The sequence below is a fragment of the Buceros rhinoceros genome, unplaced genomic scaffold (assembly GCF_000710305.1).
Source record: "Buceros rhinoceros silvestris isolate BGI_N320 unplaced genomic scaffold, ASM71030v1 scaffold12455, whole genome shotgun sequence".
In the NCBI taxonomy this organism is placed as follows: domain Eukaryota; kingdom Metazoa; phylum Chordata; class Aves; order Bucerotiformes; family Bucerotidae; genus Buceros; species Buceros rhinoceros.
Window position 1 is genome coordinate 40,584 of NW_010414630.1, and position 20,401 is coordinate 60,984.

The window sequence follows — 20,401 nt, forward strand, 5'->3', positions numbered from 1 at the left end:
CTTTCCCTTCCATTGATGCAGGTGTGTGTGATGTGTGTAAGAGATCTAACTGAGGGTACCGCATCCTAGAGTTGATAGGATCAATGCTTCATTTTCTGCAGAGCCCCCTTTATTCAGGGGAATAATTCAACGAGAGACTATTTTCCTTTTATCTCCCATTGTCAGGCAGGCGCTCCTTGAAACGCAGCTTGCGATGAAGCACAACCACCCCAGGTGCTGGAGAGTGCCTGAGAACAAAGCTGCACAATGGGGAAGGGCACTCGCGCCCACGCAATCCCGACTCCCACGTAAACAAAGCCCTCAGTGAGAGGGACAAGAGTGGAGTCGGCTGGGAGCCGTGTCTGTACAGACAAGGAGCCGGAGGCTGCAATATTAATAGGCTTGGGGCAGCAAGGGAGAAAAATCACCTCTGATGGGGGAAGGAAAAAGAAGAGCCACTTTAGTAGTGAAAGCAGTAAGTTTTCTTAGCGCCCGAGTTCCTCCTCCCTGCCCCCACAGCCCAGCTTTCCAGCAGGTCTGACCCCTCGACAGCCACCATCCACGCACGCTTCCTCAGGCTTCAGTGCTAACGTGATGCTGCGGACGGCTGAAGTTCAGGGTGATTCTGGCTCACGTATTTTGAATCACGGTCGTACAGATGCTGGAAACAGCCCATGCAGTGGGTGGGAGAGGATGCTGCCCCATCGGGGGGCTTCTCCACTTCTGTCATTGAGTCACTGCACACAACCTATGTTAAGAGCCACTTCTCCTCCTTCCTCTTCACCTGGTTCACGCTCAAGCCCTTAAGTCCGCAGCTCTGCCTGGGTCTGCTGCCCATCTCCAACCAGGATGGCCGGAATAGTGCCTCCGGCTGTCAATACAATGCTCTTGTCAAGAAAAGCAGGCGCGTGAAGGGCTGCTTTCTGACCGGGGAGAAAAGGAATAGAGAAAGGCTGCCAAGGCAGGAAAGCTCCACAGCTGCTGCCCTGTGTCAGTTCTCCTGGATTGGGAGGAGTCCGAGAAGGGACAAAAGAAAAGAGACCAAGTGCAATGACAGGGACAGTGGTGGCAGCTCCTCGAGTCTCCAGCAGAACCCACAGAAACAGCAGCTCTGAAGACTGAAATGCAAAGACTTACTTTGTTGAGGGCTCCACAGCCAGTCAGGATTATGTGAGAGTTCTCAACCTGGATAGTCCTCTGACCCAGCCGGACAAGGTAAGCCCCAATTCCAATTGCCCGACAGGTAACCTTAAAAAAAAAGAAAGAAAGAGAAAAAAAACTTAATCACATTGATTTCTGTCTTACCACACAGCCAAAGCCTATCGATTCAAACATCTAGGTGAAACTGGGCATGTTTGTCCTACAGGGCTATATAATCTCCTCTCACAGCAGAACTCTGGAGTCTGGTTTGTTGTAAGATGCTGTATCTGAACATAAGTGTATTTTATTTAAAAACAAGAAAAGCAGTAACTCACAGGCTGAGCAACCGTGAAGTCAAGTGACTGTTTTCTAAAAGTGTTTTAAATCTAGTCTGAAGGGGACCCAGCCCTGTAACAGCGCCAGTAGCGCTGCTCCAAGCCAAAATCGGAGCCCAGAAGTATCCTCCGGGTATCACTGCAGGATTTTTAGCTGAAACATCGACAATCCAGTTTGAAGAACAGAAAGGAGCAGGGGATTACCAAGTTGATGGTGATAATTCTGTCGTAGGCTAAAGACGATTCTCCAGCAATCATGCCAGATCCTCTGAGGTTCTCTGTTCCAAGTCCGTCTTCCTTTCCGATAATATCTGTTATCTTATACCTGAGGGAGACACACACAGCCTGAGTCACAAGGTCCAGCGATTTGCTGAATTAGTTTGCTACGAAGAAAATGAAAAGTGACTAAATATCATTAAGGCTCCAAAGAGCAACCCGGCCAGGACCTGTACATGGGCTCCTTCTGCAGCCTTGTTGGGCACCATGGAATAGTTCTACACAGGAGCGCCCAAAGCAACGCTGCCAAGAGGAAACGCCACGGGAGACGAACGCCCATGAAAAGTGTCCTTCCATCATTCTCACAGCACATGTGGAGTAGGCTGATGACAGAAAAAAGGGCAAGAAAGGAAGAGAATGCAGCCAAAAGGAGAAAGAAATAGGACAAAAGATCATCACGAGGCTCTCACCTTTTCTTCACTTTCTTCTTTCATGCCTTCCTTGCCCAGCATGGTCCCTTCTTACTTAGCGCTCTCAGACTGGCCTCTCTCTTTCCCACCAGGCCCTTGCTAAGCAAAGCACTTGAACAGGTGCTGAAGTGCTTCACTGAAGAGAGCCACCAGCTTCCCCATCACACGTGCAGGCACACACAGTCCCCCGTGCCCAGCACCTTCCTTTTGTTCTTTCAGAGCTTGCCAGTCTGTAGACTAGGCTTTTTTATCATTCTTAAGCACATTCTCTTCCCTCTGCCCAGGAGCACCACTGCAGTGGCAGTCCAGCTCTGAAAGCTTCTCGGACCCCTCTTTCAGAGGTGCTGCCTTTGGGATGTAGCTGGGAAGATGCAGACATCTAGGGCAGATGCGTGTGGAAAACCACAGACTACTCAGTGCAAGCAGCGCAGACCAACCCTTCGAAATGCACGGAGGGCTCAGCCTTCACTCCGGAATTCAGGAACCTATCAGAAAAGTAACGTCCAAAACTTAGATTGCAAGTCTCTGGGCAAGACTCATCGTCCTGGTCATTCAGTGTTTACCACTGCAGGGCCCTCAGTCACGACTTGGTCCCAGGCAGCAGGAGTCAGCGCGGCACTACCTCAAACAAGGCATCTTGTGATACAACTTTGAACCCTGTTCCATGCTCCGGCCACACGCAGCTACGGCCTTCTACCAACCTGGGTCCTAAAGAATGCCCTAGCTCAACACAAGGACGTGACATGCATCACTTTGTACACCCCAGGAAGAAGAGCAAGCTTTTCATTCTGACCTGCCTGTGCTCACCTGGACTCTCCATTGTCCTCCACATGTTCACAGTGAACTGAGTTCAGGGCACTGACTTTCTTATAGTCTTGAGGAGTCAGGTACAAGTATTTGTATCCCTGCAGGGAAAAAGAGTTCATCCATCTCATTCCCACCTGTAGTCCCTTCCTCATCCCCAATAACACCTCCCAGAAAGGAAGTTTAAAGGGAACAGAATTTAATTCCAGTTAGTGGTAAGAACATCCTCGCTTAACATCCGAGCTTAGGCTGAGGTCAGTGAAAGCTCAGGGGTGTTTTCAATATTCAGCACTAACTCTGGAAGTCAGTCCTGCTGCCCAAAAGATCCAATACCAAGGAGAATTTTTGACTTAACAGTCTGGCAAATATTTACCTCACCTCTATTAAAAGAGGTGGTGTAAAAATAAGATTCTTCTGTGAGGTACTGCAGAGTTTCACCTTTGATTCCTGTGCCCTCTTACCTTGTATGGGTCATCTGGGTCTTCCCAAGCTACGTGGAACATGTGCCGAATCTCCTCAGCCAAACCGATCCTGGCCCCGCTGTTGGCAGCCACATAGATCCGGGGGATGCCGTGTGTTCGAGCAAGCTCTGAAGCCCTCAGGAACAGAATGTCCTCTTGAGGCCCAAAAGAACCTATTCGGTATGTAATGTCATTGCCAATGACAATGATGTCGCGGCCTTCTGGATACTCAGGGGTCTTCAGAGTCATCTTCCAGGCCACCATTCCAATCTGCAATCGAAGAGCAGAGAACAACAAAAACTAAATGTCTGTCTTCAAGACGTGAAAGAGGGGAACCACAGAGGGGCCATTTTCATTATCCGTGTTGTGCTTTGAGTGTTTTCTTTGGGAACTCCACAAGCAGCTCTGGTTGCACTGCCAGGGTAAGAGCACAGCTGGCAGGACTTGGTGCTTTCCACACTCACTGGAGCACATCCACCACCGCTCCCTTCCCATCCAAGACACTAATACTGGCCCTCCCTCTCCCCATCCAGGGATTTGTCACAGGTCCAGAACACATTCTGCAAATGCCCCTCTCGGAGGGTGCTGCACTTATTTCGCGTGCCAGAGCTCACAGGGTGAGAATGGACGTGCTGCCGTACAGAACTCCTGACCATCTGCTTAGGCTACCCAAATATCTCCCCAGAACCTCGTTACCCTGGTTGCTTCTCACCCAGCCCTCATTTTCATAATCCTTTTATTTCTTAACTACCTCCATTTTTATTTTCTGTCCTTCTTTTCATTTCTTTGGCTCTTCCCTTTTTCCTTCTCAAATACTGCAGCAGTTTCTTTCCAAACCTGCCTGGATAAGTAATGCTTTTTGCTGCATATTTTTCTTTTTAAAATCACCAGATGATCTCTTCTGGCCCGTCTTATGGAGATCAGCAACATCTGTACCCTGCAGCTCCCATCTCTCAGCTGCCGCCTTTCACGGCGCTGGGGAGTTGGCCATCCCGGAATGCCATTAACAGATGGAAATAGCAGCGTCCCTTGAAAGCCACATGCATCACCCAGTCTCCGCTTGCCCAAGGATCATAAGCTCTGAGTACACATTCCTCAAGCCGATTGCACATCCTCTGCAATCAGGAGGGTTGAAACTCTCATTGTGGAGACTCTGAATTCCGAACATGATGAACTAAAGTGGGAGGGGGAGAGGGGAGAAGCAGCAGATAGATATGTGCCATTTAATCCAAATCAAAATGGCACAATATACAGTTGAGATCCAATCAGCGTCTGCAATAAGATATGCCATGATAGGCTCATTAAAAAAAATAAAAAGATGGAGGAATTAATCAAAGGGTCATTGGAAGTAAAGCAGGCAGCAATCCAGAAGTATTACACGCGGCCACGGGCAGATCCTTCCCTTACATCTGCCCTTCTGAGAGCTGAGATTGCAAGTTAACAGAATGATGGTGCTTCTGTTCACCTTCTCCGTGGTCTCAGTTTCATCCGCTGTTATTTTGACTGATATGTCATGAGGGATTAATCTGTTTGCCTCTGAATATTTGCAGATTTACAGTTACATCTTAGCACCCAACTGCAGTGTTCGGAAGAGAGAGATACTGCAGCAGTTTCAAAGACAGGAGCATAAATCCCTAAAAGCAGTGGGATGCTTTACTGAAATACCAGGATTATTGCCAAACTAAAGGGGAAAGTTGCAGTGCAGTAAAACAAGAGGATGGAGCAGTTGGTCAGGCACACAGACCAAAAATGTGTGCAAAGGGACCAGGGGTCCCAGAGACAACCAGGCTGGAGTCTGCAAGAGCAACTTATCCCACCCCAAAAGCCAGAGGGGTTTCTTGGACTTCTGCTCTTCTACCGCCAGACTTCCACAGCAGAAACAGCAAAAACAGAGGTGGAAAAAGGAGGAAAAAAGTGAGCTCTGTCTTCTGACCTGAGTGTTGCAGGAGCAGAGATGCCAGGGGCTGTGTATTGTGTCTCTCCTCTCAAGCTTGCAGTAGAAACAGCAGGTTAAAAAAGTCTGCGAATCCAAAACTAAAGGCTTCAAGATTAGCCTTAAGTGGGCACTTACCAAATCTTTCACCTCAGAAACCAGTCATTGGTAGAAACCCACAGGAAGGTGGTGTAATATTCTCTTCAAAACTGCATTGTAAACTTCTTCCGAAACAGCACCAGAGTGACACTGATTTAGAGGGTTTGCCTAAGTAGTCGTTTCCTTACAGCTACACTGATCCCACCAGCCAGGAGCACACCAGGAACCTTCAAGCACCATCAGACGAACAGGAGCAACAGGAGAAATGCTCAGGCTTTGCACTTGCTAAACACTTGTCACTGCAGCGAACCGCAGGATGGAAACAAGAAGACACTGCCAGAAACCTACACAGCAACCACAACACACTGCAAGGACACCCCCAGCACCCCCCGCTCACACGGGAGACGGATGAATTCACACTTGCTCCAGGGCGCAGGGCCTGGTGACCCCGCCCAGCTGGTATCCAGCACTGGTCGCACAGTCTGTTCGCCGTATCGAGATATTAAGAGATGTTCCTCGCTTTCATCAGCTCGATGATTTTTGACAGTGCAGAAAACAGGCAAATTAAAAACATTTCCTATTTGGAAAATTCCAGGTTGTAACCAAAGTCTTGGATGAGTTCCCTAACCCGAGATCATGAACCCCCTGCATAAATAAAATCCCTTTTGTTAACACTCATTAGTAGAAGAGGAGAAACTATCTAACCAGGGCACAGTACACATAAACCCTTGAAAACAGTTTATAGCTGATAAATATGGAGCAATCGCACGCAGTTTAAGAAAAGAAAAATTAAAGCACACCACTTTATTAACTTGCGTGTCTTTTTGCCTCCCGAATAATGTTTTGTGCCATTTAGCCAGTCATAAAAATCACAGGGCACAACTAAGGATGGTTTTTGCAATGAACAATGTGGATTCTCCATAAATTTATGGGCAGTGGAGGATAGGTTTCTATTTCAGAGAAAAAAAAAAAAAGATGAGCTTTCTAAGCTAACGGCAGCATGCCAAAAAAATGGTGAGTTCACAGGTTAATTAGACAGGCTGAGCTAATCACCTAAGAGCACTGTCAGAACAGTAATGGGTGATGGTGAGCAGCGGTGGCTTCAAAATGGGCTCGTTTTAAGAGCTGGCGCGGTTTGGACGGGCTCCTGCCACAGCTCTATTCCCAGCACACGCAGGAATGAAGAAGAGAGGGAGGAAAAAAAAATAAAAGCAGGAACAGTCTTATTTAACTGTTTTTATGTTGGCAAAATGATTTGTGCCACAGTATTTCCATAAGAAGTGGGACCATTATTCTCCTGTAGGAACACATTTGGTTGGAAAAGTATCACTGGACAGAACGTGAAAATCAAAGCAGATGAATTATTCACAACCTCCGATCAGAAGTGATCATTATTTCTGATGTTCCAAACTGTGATTAGGATTCAGTGCTCAGATGTCATTTGTCCCCTGAATAGCACCAGCCATGCGGAATCGCATGACACACATCTATTACACACAAGTTTTATATATAGGATTTCACACACACCTTCTCCCGCTAGATCTTTGGCTTCGTGTAACCGTTAACAGATAGTAAAAACACCATATTAACGAACGTTCGTTTTCATGGCGACCATAAATGCCATCGGTTTGACACACAGTGTCAACACTAATCATGGCCTAAAATTAGCACCAAAATTGACTTCAACATTAATTGCGCTATCGATGTGAACAGTAATACACACACTGATGCAGTCACAAATTGACTGCTGGTGGCAGCCGGAGCTGTTGACAACAGGCTCCGAGGGGAATGGGGAAGAAACCGACCCCGGTCTCGCTCCTGAGAGCGCGACGGGCTCCGAACGAAGGGAAGCCAGAACACATGGTGGCTGCTGTTGGGGCAGAGGCAGCTTTTAAGTCTTTTTCTGGCAGGATCTGTAATTCCTGGAGAAGTGTAGCTGACAGAAAATCCGATGTGAACGAGAACAGCTTATTACTTGACAGCATCCGCGCTCGAGCCATGCCAGTTGTGTTGGTTTATTCTACTTCTCTCACAAGGGCGATGCTTGAGCCCATGTCCTTTGTGCCATGCTTCATTTTACTTATTTACCTCCAGATTTGGAAATCTGAATGCGGGTCTTGAAATCCCCACGTTGACAACTGAACTCACAGAACCCTGACAACAGTTTTGTCTTGTTCCCATTCTGTTGCATCTCTATTATATGTAATTTTTATGTCTTAAAATATACATATGAAACACTAATACATTTGCATGTCAGTATTCACTACATACAAAGTGGTAATATGAAAGGAAACGCAACAGTTGGAGCAGTCAAGCACGTGAGCACTGGAAATGCTGAAGCTGAACGTTAATGAAAGCACATTCCTCTCCTGCTGCACACGTCCGTTCTGACGTCGTGACATCAAGGAATACGTGCTTCATTCATCCCCCCTTCACAACTTCTGTCTGTTCTGGAGGTAAACCAGTGCCCACTGAGCCAGGACGCTCTAGTCACCCTCTGCTGCACAGCCACGGACAAGGTGTGTTTTAGAGAGGGAACAAAGACATCCCACAAATTGTATGTGGTGCAGAAGTAGCAATTTGAGGATTTCGTCACTTAAATCTGATGCCCAGAACTTCGGATCTAAAAGAGAGTCTCTCTGCACTTACACCGTAACCAAAAGCTGTAAAATTTTTATCTTCAGCATGAACCAACTCCCAGAAACGGGGCTGATGGACGTGGTTTGCTAGAGGCGTTGAGACTTCGTGCCTCGACAAGGGTGGAGTGCCAAAACCCAGGATTCCTTCATTCTCCTCTTGGCTCTGACAAAGGGGCTGTTGAGCGATCAAAGCCGTGGTGGCAGGCGGCACAGCCAAGCACGCGCTGGCACGGTTCTTCCGAACAGCACGCGGCCAAGTGGAGGAGAGGTGGGGAGAAATGGTTCCAGGATGAGCCGTGACCGAGGCTCGCTCAGGGAAAGGTGTCACGCAGCACAGGGGAATGCAGGAGATGAGAATTCCTGCACTCTCGGATCCTCGCACTAGACCAAAGGGCACTAGGATGGCGAGCCAGGACGCGAACCAGCAGAAGGCTGGCTGGCGTTCAGGGAAGGAGGATGGACACAGAGAGCACCAAAAGAAAGCTCAAAAAAAATCCCGTTAAAAAGAGCCCGAACCAAATTCTCTATGAGATTCCAGCTCCTGCGGCAAGCCCATAAAATCAACCGTGAGCGACTCTGCCAGCTTTTTCACCCAAACAAAAGCATTTTGTGTGAAGCTTTCCAAACTAAACACTCGTAACTTCTCCCTAGGCAGAGTGCGAGGCTGGGAAACTTCATCTGAAATAGCCTGCACCTGGTGAAGCTGCCGATGGGTAAATATATACTACAGAGAGCAGCAGAGAACCTGCATCAGGCATCTCTCGTAGGCAGGAACTTCCTCGTCTACAGTACCCATATTACCCAGACACCCGCGTTCAAACATATATATCAATATACAGAGTAAAACTTTGCACCACCACTTCTACCTCTGATCTATTAACGCTTGTATTTGAGAATTTTAAAACTCATTGAGAAATTTGGAGCCCTTGATGTTCTTTGAGGGAGATGGGATTTGGGCAGGCACTGGTTTCAGCACCCTCCAGGAGCCTCATCTGTGGTGTGGGGGGTCTGTTTCCTGCCCAAGAATTGAACCTGTGTGAGGTGTTAACAAATATCACAAACACTCACTGGAGGTGTGATTTAAATATAAGTATTTGATAAATTCGGAATTTAAAATAAAAAAGTATACAAATAAAAAGGAAACAAAATTTAAATTCTGTATTTGACTGATAGTATTATGAAATTAAAGTCACAACTGATTATATAAAAATAAGACACATAACCTCCCAGAAATTCATCTTTTAGAATTTATCAGAATTATTTAACTCAAAAGTGTATGTTAGAGGCTCATAACCTCTGGTTCTGTAAGGAAAGATTTCCAAATCTTGAACTTCTAGCTTTGCTATAGCGTACATGTACCATTTGAAAAATCAGGCCATGGGAGATGCTGCAACTACAGTGTGGTGAGAAACAGCACACTGAGGACACTGAGCTGCATGAATTTTAACCCTTCCAGCAGCTCAAGGTATTACAGAGCATAACTCATCACAGGACATTCCACCTTTCACTACGTTAGTGCTGCAGTCCCTGACGAAAACGTGCTCTGTCCTGATCCCTACACCCCATCTCACGGTGACCTCTGAGCACCCCACTGATAGGGGCTGAAATAATCCTGCCAGAGGAGGATCACCTTCTGGAATCGCATCACGGGTATTTCAGGCCAGGAGACACCCCTTGCTGCGCAGCACAGAGCGCTGCCCAGCTTCCCTCTTATTTAAACCCATTCCTGGGCCGTCAGGGCAGGATTGCTCCCAAAACTCATCAAGAGGCAGTGCTGGGAAACCCAAAGAGAAACAAGTATTTTTTGGGGAAAAAAGTGCTGGGGCTGGGGCAGGGGGGAGAAGACAACAGACGGGTGTTTTCCTTCACCTTCGTGTTCATCCACTGACTTTGTCATCACCCATTCTCTGCTTTTTCTCCAGAACTCCCCATGGCCATAGGTAGCCCAGCGGATATTTTAATAGCCTGTGCCTGTTATAAAACGCAGGGACATGGGGTGACAAAGCAGAACATGCAGTTCAACTATTAAGCTTCGCTTGTATAAAATTCATTAGCTACACCTTTCAGCCCCAGGCAATCCAGGGAGCTGCCAAAGCAGAGTTTCAGCAGCCCTCTGCCCGCAGCCAGCCCAAATTCCACCTGGCCAAACCTTCCCACCTTCACAAGGATGCCTGCCCACGCTCCGATTATGGATTCTTTCTGATCTCATGCTACTGAGAAGGAAAAACTGTGACATCTAGTGCCAACAGGGAAAACGACACGTTTTATGTGGCTACGGTATGAGTCGGAGATGAAGGGTAATGTGGGGTGTTGCTGCAGGCGCTCCTCACGCTCCCTTTCGCCTTGTCCTTGAAGATTAGTTGGGTCTTATCAGCGGCTGGTGCAGTCCTAGTGCCAGAGGATCACGGTAAATTGTAGTCAAAATACATAAAGTGCTATAGAAAACCATCAGAATGCCCAGCTCAAGAATGACAAGAAATATATTGAGTTCTCCAACAGGCTGAGGGAATTACCTTTTCACACTAAGATTTCAGCTAATATGCTAATCTTCGGAACAAAGCCGCCTTCAGCGGGCATTTGAAGAGGGTGTCACTACATTACAGGTCGTGTCTTCAGCAGAGCTACTGCAACCAACACGTTTTCCAAGACTGTGTGAGCTGCCACATGCTTCTGAACTTTAGCCCTGCACCTTGGCTGTGTTCATACCATTTCTGACTCTTTCAGAGATTTCTCCAGTTAGCACAGTCACAAAACTACAGAGCAGCATCAGGGGCTTAGATGAGCAGCAGGACAGAGAGGAGCTGCCGGGGCAACAGCCATCAGCTTCTCTTACCCTGCTAGGCAGGGTGAGGTGCTGCACCCTTTCAAACCCATCCTCCCCAGCGTTAGCGCAGAAAATCCCAGTCACACACCTCTATTCCACACGGCCAGCGAAGAAACCGCAAAAGCCAGAAACACCAAAGATTGTGCCACTAAAAAACCACAGACTTCCACTGATTAAAAAAAAAAAAAAATAGCAGAAATACTAAGCGTCTTGTGTTATAATCTAGATCAGCATCCAGGCTGTGGTACAAAGTTAACGTTTTCTTCTTCAAGACATTTTAGAATAAAATGTGTAAGATTACACACTTCTACAAGTGGATTTTTTTCCTCCCCCCTATATAAATTCTGTATATTTCACTGGTCGTGTCCAACTGAAGAGTCAGACTGGAGCAGGCTGAGCATCTCCCTCTGCTGCTTGGTTCTTGATACGCTCAGAGTTGTACAGGAAACTACTCCATTCGTCCCAAAGTCTATTCGGTCTTTACGTGGGAGCATTAGAAGGGGGCTATCGACTGGTGTGTGATTCTGCTGATAAAATGCTGTCTTCTCCAGCTCCCTTCTGTACCTGCTGGCTCCGAGAATTATTTACAAACTGTTCTCAGCTTTTCAGTGTGGCACATCCAGTCTTGTCAAATGTTGGTTTACAAAATCCTATAGTAGCACACAAAGCTTATCAGAACAGTCTCACGTGTGAGCAGAGGTGTCAAAGCAGCCAGAGTAGTAATAGAGGACATACACCCCAAAAAACAACAAAAAACCCCCTAGAGACCAGGAGACTGTTCGCAACTTTAATGTGAAGGATCCAGAACAGAAACCATCTAGCAGAATGCTCCAGGTTTTCTGGATTCTGTCTGCAACCCAGAGAACTGGCAGATGCTCTTCAGGAAGAGCTCTGGCTGCAGGGGGTGGAGGAAAGGCTGGAACGAGGCGTTAGGATGTGCCCTGTGCTGCAAGAGCAGGCGGCAGCAGCATGGCCAGCTCCCTCGCGTGGCCATGACGAGCCAGGATCCCCGGCTGAGAAGGAGCAATTGCTGTCTAGGATTAAATAGCAAGTTGTATTTTCATGGTCCATTAAGTCTTTGGCTTCTTTGTTGAGAGTCCTAGCAAAGAGATAATTACTGCCCAACGAGGTGGTGGGCTGCGTGAAGTGGTCGCAAGCTAAGTGGAGAAAAATCTCTCCTGTTGTGAAAGTTCTCGAGAATTCCCATTTCACAGCCTTTCCTGCAACCATGGCCATGCCAGCCAGGATGGCCCAGGTCACTGCTTCCAAACTCTGAGCGGACAGGAGAAACTGGGCTTCGAGCTCCTGCTCAGCCCTGTGCCACAGCAGGGACTGCGACTTCGGTTGCTGACATCCACCTGAACGCGCTGACCACAGATCTCCCGGATTTTACGCTGGTTTCTCAGCTTCGCCTGCTGGCTGAATGCTTTAAGAGTGCCTTGACCCCTTTTCACATAGTGAAAATGTGGCTGTCCATCTGCCCAGCACAGCTCCAATAGGAAAGACGAGCCCCACCTCAGAATAGCCAACACCACCACGGTAAGATACTCTCTGGCATGGGGATAATGAATAGCTGTGTCTGAGTCTCTGTTCTGAACCAAACACAACAGGAACCCAAACACACTAGACAGCAGCTACATTTACCACAGTCAGAAGAGTTCAACGAAATTTCCTTTTGGTATAAAACACATTTTTACAAAAGATTTTGGATTCAGAAAATCACCAACTTTCTCTGGGGAGAAAGGAAAAAAAAAAAATCTCATTCCCCTGGGAAGTTCCTAGCAGGCACTGCCACCTGCCAGCTCACGGGGGACTGAACTGGAGACACCTCACGCCTCTGGACCCCTGGGGCACAGACTCTGTTGGCACTGACCAGCAGGGGTTAGTAGCACAACTGGCGGAACGCTGTATAATGAATACCCACTTACTTAGCAAGTACAAACTCAGACTCTGAACACGTATTTGTCTGAATTATCCTGGTGACATGCCAAAGCAGTCCCACCTTACGAGGACATGAACAAACTGAAGCAGTGAAAGCTTTGACTAAGGCACCACTGCACAGCTTGGGAGCTCGCCTTCCCTGCTGTACTCGTTTCTTCAAGGATCATCTCCCCGTGACATAATTTTCAATGTATATGGGCTTCTGGCATTTTAAAGTCACACACACCTACCTGAGGTCAAAACTCTGCCTTAACTAGTTCAGACAAGTTTAGAGAGCCAAGCAAATGTGCCACATTTTGAGAATGGTTGGCCACTGTATCACACAGAAGAAGCGCAGAACCAATTCACATTTTCTCCTGCTCCTTGAGGCAGGTCTCCTCCTCCTACGCAATACCACCAGCTACCACCATGTAGGTGGATCACCCCAAGCATCTTTGCTTCCTGGCAGGTAAGATGCTCTATTCCTCTGCCCAGATGCTACGCCGACTGATTGGCAAGAAAAGCGGAATGAATCCACTTACAGCCTTAACAAAGAAAAGGCTTATGCTCCAAATTTCTCTAGCATTTCGTCTCTTCCTCCTCCACCCTGCAGCCGTCTTCTTTGGAAAGAGCAACTTGAGCACGCGTTTGTGAACATTTGTTTCCCCAGCTGAACGTAATTAAACCATAAAAGCCTAAAGTCAGCTCGTCCAGATAAAGAAAGTGCAGCACAGAGGGATGAATCTGCTCGGCAGCTCATCGCCTCCTGAATGTCACCCATCCTTCAGAGTGCAGCTGGAACCTCCTCCTCGGATCGCCCGCTCTCAGCTGTGAATGAGTGCTATTGTGTGCCACGGCTACGGGTATCAGAATCCAATACCACAGCCACCAACCTCATTCCAGCTGCAAATGGTCCTACAGCAACTCATCCAGCTGCTGACAGGCCGGGCTGACAGTTCAGCACCAGGAGGTGGGAGCTGCAGCCTCGCTGGGAGGCACGGAGCACGTCCTCGGACTGACCACTCACCGAGCCACCAGACCCCGGGCTGGGATTTCATCCCTGCGGCCAGCACCCTCACTTCAGTTCGGGGAAGTCGATAGAAGGCAGGTTAGAGTCTGCCATGTAACCCCACAAGAAGCAATCTTCAGCAGACAGACTGAAAAATGTGGGGGCAACATGATGTGTTCCCCTTTTTATCTCCCTTCCCAGTGACTTGACCCCCCCAGTGTAACAGCCACAGAGGCAGGCCCTGAACCTGTGCGTTAAACACCACCACTACACACACACCACAACAGCCAGGAAATTTCCCTGCAGATTGAACACAACTAAGTCTACCAAGGGTTAAAAAAACCTCCTAATTTTTTTTGGTGGTCTTTGGGTACAGAATCTCTTATAATAAGACTATTTGTATTCATACTGGCAGAGTAAACACTACATGTTCATGCCCAGGCAGCTCTGTGCTTGTAATTTCAGCAAGAACAGAGCTACGTCCCTGAGGGACTTTGCTATTTCCCCAGCCACCATCCACTCAAACGCTGAACGAGAGCAGAGGAAGAGAGAAAGATGATGGCATAAGCCTCCACAGAACCGCAGCCTCAGCTCTCCCTAAGAATGCAGCGAATAGCTCATTTCAGGTTTAATTACACTAGTTAAAACATTTCTCCTATAGCCAGCCAAGACAAGGACGAAGTGCTCCCATAGCCACCGTGTACTGATGAGGTTCAATTTGAAAACATCGTATTCAAAACCCTCCCCTGACAAGATACATGCAGGAAAATAGTGATGAAACCCCCTATTTCCTCTCATCGCTATACCTGACGTTTCTGATTTTGCAAATCTCACGTTATATATCTAGTAAAAGGACAGTGCTACTTCAATGATGCCAAGGAAAAATAAATGGTACCACCGTTTTGAACCATTCGAATTTGAATTACTGTAGGAACACCCCCTTGCTGAATCCCACCTAACCCAGGCCAAAAAAATAAACATGACTTCTGTGAGTTCGCTTCATTCTCCAACCATCTCGACACTGCAGTCTTTGGCTTGCTCGTGTGAGGACACCCCAGGAAGAGGCCACCACAGCCCCACGGCGTCCTCCTGCCGGGGCTGAAGGAGGCACTCCGCTACCCCGGCAGCAGGTAGCTGTCCCAAGGAAGTCATTCACTAGAGGGGGATGTTGCACACACCTTGCCAGCGTGCGACACAAACACCGCATGTATTTAAATGGAAAGCGTAAAATTGGACATTTTTTAAGCAAAAGAAAACATTTCTATTTGTCTTGTAAAACATATTTTGCTCCAATACAAACCCCAGTTACCTGGAATAGCTGAATGAGCGCTTTTTAATTAGGAAGGAAAACCAGCGTGGGCACAGGTTTGAAATGGAATCATCATTTACTATGGAGGTTAAAGTACCCATTGTATGGAAGGTATTAATTTTTAATGAAACAAAAATCTCATTTTCAAGAGAGAGATTTGATTTCATCTGTGAAAGACTGAATGAATAGATTTTGTGCCTGGCTGGTAAATTTTCATTACAATTGTCAAACCTAGTCCAAAACACAATGTACTGCAGGACATGGGAAGAAAAGTAGCATTAAAGAAAGTGCAACTTGCCTCATTTCCCCCCGGGAGCCTGTTCATGTGCACAAGCTGGCCCTGATCATCCAGCACCAGCTCGGTGTACGTTAGTATGTCGGGAGGCGGCGGCGGCGCTGGCAGGAATGAGTGTTCATTCCTAGAATCCCAGAGGTTAATCAAAGACTAGAAGATGAAAAGATAAAGTATTGTTAAGAACATCAGCTACAAATATTTTTCTTCAATCCACCGTGACTTGATACTCAAGCCAGGACACTCTGAACCATCCCTCCTCCGAGTCTGACAGACGATATTCAGTGGCTATCACGTACTTTGGAACTGAAACCACGAAACCTGGAATAGTGCAATTCGAATGCTGTGATTCAGCATAGAACCCTGCAAATCAGATACACAACAAATTCTGCAACTCATTAACCCATGCAATGCTGTAAGAGTTGAGTCCTAGGGATGATCACCCCCACGCTAACCCTCTACGAAGGCTAGATACCAGGATGGGAAAACAAGAACCAGGAGATGGTTCACATTTCAGCTTCTAGCGTTCGACTTCTTAATGAAACGACAGCAGGAGTTATCGAGAGTCCAAAGTTCTTTCCGAGTGGACTCAATCCACAGCTGCATAGACCCTGCAGGACCACTGTCAGCCACTCCAGGCCACTTGTTTCCCTGACGAGCAAGGGTGGCAACTGATAGAAGTGCTCTGCAGGAACAAAGGTTTAGAACAAGCCACCAGGCCTGAAGAACACTCACCTGCCGAAACATCTCCGGAATGTCATAGACATATGATGTCCCTAAAGACTGTGCCTGGAATCTCTTGGACTGCAGTAGGTCTTTGGTCACGTACGGGGTATTGATCAGCATCCCATGAAGTGGTCCCTGTTTATCCCCATATGCCTGGAACATAATCTGCAGCACAAAACACCTCCAATTACTGCTCAATCCACTGGTTCCACGCACCCATCTCATCCAGATTTTACCAAATCCGGACTGCCCAGCCTTGTTTCTGTTCTCTACAAATATGTTAATACTTGTGCACCCCGCAAGACCATGCTTCATCACGTGCTACTACCCTTGGGAGAGAGCGTTGGACCATTACTGCACGGCTCCGAGTAGCACTGACTTATTACCCTGTCGCAGCAGAACGCGAAGCAAACGGAGCCACATCCCCACAGAAAAAAAGCCTGTGACTTGGACAACTTCACATTCACCACTATCTCCCCTGACACCGTACCTGTGCCGATGGATTGTGATAGCTGGGAGCAGAGAGGAGAACTCTGTTATTTATGGAGTCAAACAGCACGGATCTGCATCTCCACTGACTGATCGTGGAAGCTAGGTCAAGACTTGCATATGTCATTTAGCTTGAAGTTTTGATATTGTAAGTTTAAAAGATTTTCCCAGAGTAGCAGCATGAATTATCAGCTGCCACGCTTCACGGCGCTACATATTCCACTCAGCCAGGGCTCAGAAGGAAATCTATGTCAACTACCGAACAGGAGGAGCGCTGCTTAACTGGGACAACACCGCGCAAATGCTGCTTTGCAGGAACATGCCTGGCAGGAGCAACACGGTCGGGCTGTTTGGTACAGTGGGGATCAGCTCTGAGGTTACAAACAGCAGATCTTTTTCTAATTGAAGATGAATTCATTGAAGAATTCCACTAAAGATAAAATTCAGTAAGTAAAGCCTACTTCAGTTTTGAAGTTAAAAATAGTAGCTCATGCTCTCCTCAGTCTTCACTGAAGCAGCCTCTTCAGTGAGAAAAATATTTATTCAGGGTAACAAGTACTTGTGACAGCGCCTGTGTTAGGATCTGCTACTGCACTTGGAGCCCAGTTCTCCTTAAGTCTCTGGAAAGCTCAGCACAGTTCTGGGGGAATGGAGAAGCCTGTACTGAGCATCACCGCTCGTGACCACCAGAACTGCGAAACAAGAGATCAGGGTCTGCCTCTCATGACAAATCTGTTCTTCCATTCTTCGTAAGTCATGGAAGTGCCCAGCACCCAGTACATCAGGAAGGATCGAATTCTGTTAAAAGAATTCTCGAAGTTCAAAATAGTCTCTGAAAATATACACAGATCTGAAGCAGTCCTATAAACCTCTGTCAGGAGGGGGACGATTTATTGAAGTTTCCTAAAAAACTAACACCTTGAAGCTTTGTAAGACAAAGCTCACAACTGTTCAAAGAGTAAATTGAAATAATTCCTAACAGTATAATTTTTTAATAGAACCTTGTTTAATAACCTGGGAAAAAAATCAAATTAAACCCCCCAAGTACTAGCAAAGTTGCTAAAAGCCATACACACACAAGGGTGTTCCCCTCGCTTTAAAAAAATGAAGCTTGTCAGAGACCGAGTTTAAGAGGAAAGGCGACCTTCACAAATGACTAACAAAACTCAAGCATTAAGCTCAGCTACTGGAGATCATTAAAGTGTTCTTTTCTTTCCTCATCCCCCCTCAAAGGCAGACATGAAGTAAACCATGCAGACACTATCTGCTCTAGGATCGCCAGAACTGGACAGACTGCACGGCTGGGCAGCTTGCGGGAAAAATTTAAATGGAGAAAAGGGAGAGAAAACGTGACTCAGCAGTTTGTGCTCAACATTAACAGTGCCCAAGTGATTTATTCTGCTGCTACTGCTGCGTGGCAGGGAGATTATTACAGAGGGAGATGTAAACATTTCAGTATTTAAATATTTTCCATGCACCCTCCGCTCCGTGTACTTTAGCATATGTGGGTATTTCAGTTAACCACACTATTCCTGTTCCAGGAAAAGCAGCAACTCCAGAATAGCCACAGCCATTACAAGAGAGCCCATTAAGCTTCATAAAAATGATATAAAAGCACCTTCAATAATTTTATATCATCCTGCCCAGGTCGCTCCCTGTATCTTTAGAATTTAAAAGATAAGTTCACAGATTTTCTCTATCTACTCAGGGAAACGAATAATTAATAATTTTTTTACTATGACCTACAGGATGAGCACCAGCAGCGATGTCTTTTCTACCCCTTTTCTGAGCACTCTGCCGCGGAGGAAAGCAGATGCAGGACTGACCGAAGGGCCGTACAAAGCCATTAGAAGAGAGACGCTTTTCCACAACCCATTACGTTTTGCACACCTACGTGCCCATCGCAAGATTACCGTCACATTCTTCTGCCTTTGGCAAAGTTGAAGGGCAATTTTCTATTATCTGTAACACGGCAAACCACAGAAGACCGTCATCAGGTATAACGTGTTCCCCCCGCCGTGATTTGCTCATTGGACCGCGGGCCCATACGGAACTGTACCTGTGCTGTTCTGGAGTCGGTCACTTCCTTGTACAGGCTGATGTCCAAATAGTAGCCGGACTCATTGGTCAAGAAGAGACGAATGGGAATTGCCTTCCCCGTGGGTGTCAAACGGATGTTGATCTTCAGCTCGGCTTGGAGGACGCGGAGCTTCCACAGGCGACTCCCATAGCGCATCACCATGCTCCTCACGGACTCTTCAATCTTAAAACACAGGAGAAGACTTCCCCTCACCTTTCTGGACTCAGCCAGCGCACCGCCACCCCTCCAGCCCGCTGCTGTAAGGTCCTGCTCGCAGGGGCACCCCAGCGTGCAGGGGGAATATCATAGAGGAGGAGAGATGGAAGCACCAAAGAGCAGCACATGCCCAGCGCTGTTCTGCGACCTGGGTGACCTAGCAAGCCTTGAGACAGGCAGGAACTGTTCCCAACCAGGGAACCACCAAGGCAGAAGGACAGTGCTGGACTCACATCTCTTTCCTCACAGGACACCACACCCCAGCAAGGCACAGCGTGCCCACCGCTTCCCCTTCACCCGCCTTCCTTCCCGCAGGCGCAGCTCACGGCAGAGAACCACCCAACGCAGGGCAGTGAAATCCGTGACAAACAGTTCTGTGGCAGGTGTGTGCACAATAACCGTGTTTCACCGCACGTGCGGTTCGGCACTTTAAATCCACACAGCAATTACCACTCGGAGCTTGGCCTTCCGGTGTTCTATTAAACTTTATGATATACTACCGTTGGCAAATAGCGCATATTAAAAGAAGGCAATTTATGGGCTGTTTTTAACATTCTCTCAAAAAATAAAAAGTCTCTTTTCCACAGCAGCTCAGGGAAAAGTCACGCTACGCATCTGAGAGCGGCTGAACTTCCAGGGGCTGAAATCCCAGCTTCTGCTGACCTTCCCAGAACTAAAGATTGGGATGCGCTGCGAGGGGATTTATTAAAAAACTATTTAAGCCACTAATTTTTAATCATGATTTAAAAGGCACAATGAGAGATACTTCTTCAGATAACAATTCATCTTTTTAAACTTCTGGTTATTCTCACAAGGAAAGCTCAGCTCTCACCATGAACAGCACGTTGATTTCCAACTAAATGCAGCCTTCACAATTTATTTGGGACTCTCTTCGTGATGGTTCTGCTAACCAGAAACATGCTTCATGCCTGAACACTTCCATTTATGCACCTACAAAGCTTAATGCTCGTTTATTTATAACATTGATCTCTGTGGTTTTGTACTACAGAATGAAAATGAGGCCCTTCTTGTAACTGAATTCACAAATTCTTCTTAAGTTCACAATTTATCTCACATTTTATTTGGATAGAATCTGGACTTCTGTAACCAACAGAAGAGTGTTTAAAGCTATTTCCTTATTAAAATCGTTTATCTCAAAACCAAATGAAAAGAGAAGTTTAGTTTCAAATACAAAATGTATTTTTAACACACCGTTCCGTAGTTTACGCAGAGGAAGGGAGCTGTGCCGCCAGAAGGATATGTTACTCCACTAGAACTCTGAGCTCTGCTACTTCGGAAATCTTACACTTCATATTTATTCACAGACCGGAAGAAAATACAGAACTTTTTCCTCCTCACCGCCAAACAGGTTGCTAACGTGAAACAAACTAGTTGCTTGCCATAAGTAGCGGAAATAAAAAGTGTTCCCTCTGCTTTTGAAAAGACGTTTGTTCGGCAGC

General features: G+C 46.9%; 1 protein-coding gene across 1 annotated transcript in view; it reads right to left on the reverse strand.

Moving 5' to 3' along the window:
- Positions 1–20,401, reverse strand: part of LOC104494338 (acetyl-CoA carboxylase) — a gene marked incomplete at its 3' end in the record, with an annotated part of 117,946 nt that overhangs the window by 37,593 nt on the left and 59,952 nt on the right. The window contains exons 36-42 of the mRNA XM_010137154.1: positions 18,705–18,908; positions 16,166–16,321; positions 15,437–15,583; positions 3,406–3,675; positions 2,948–3,045; positions 1,659–1,779; positions 1,117–1,227 (exon numbers count right to left, since the gene is read on the reverse strand). Of these exons, the coding sequence (XP_010135456.1) occupies positions 1,117–1,227; positions 1,659–1,779; positions 2,948–3,045; positions 3,406–3,675; positions 15,437–15,583; positions 16,166–16,321; positions 18,705–18,908 (1,107 nt within the window). The remainder of the gene's footprint in view (positions 1–1,116; positions 1,228–1,658; positions 1,780–2,947; positions 3,046–3,405; positions 3,676–15,436; positions 15,584–16,165; positions 16,322–18,704; positions 18,909–20,401) is intronic.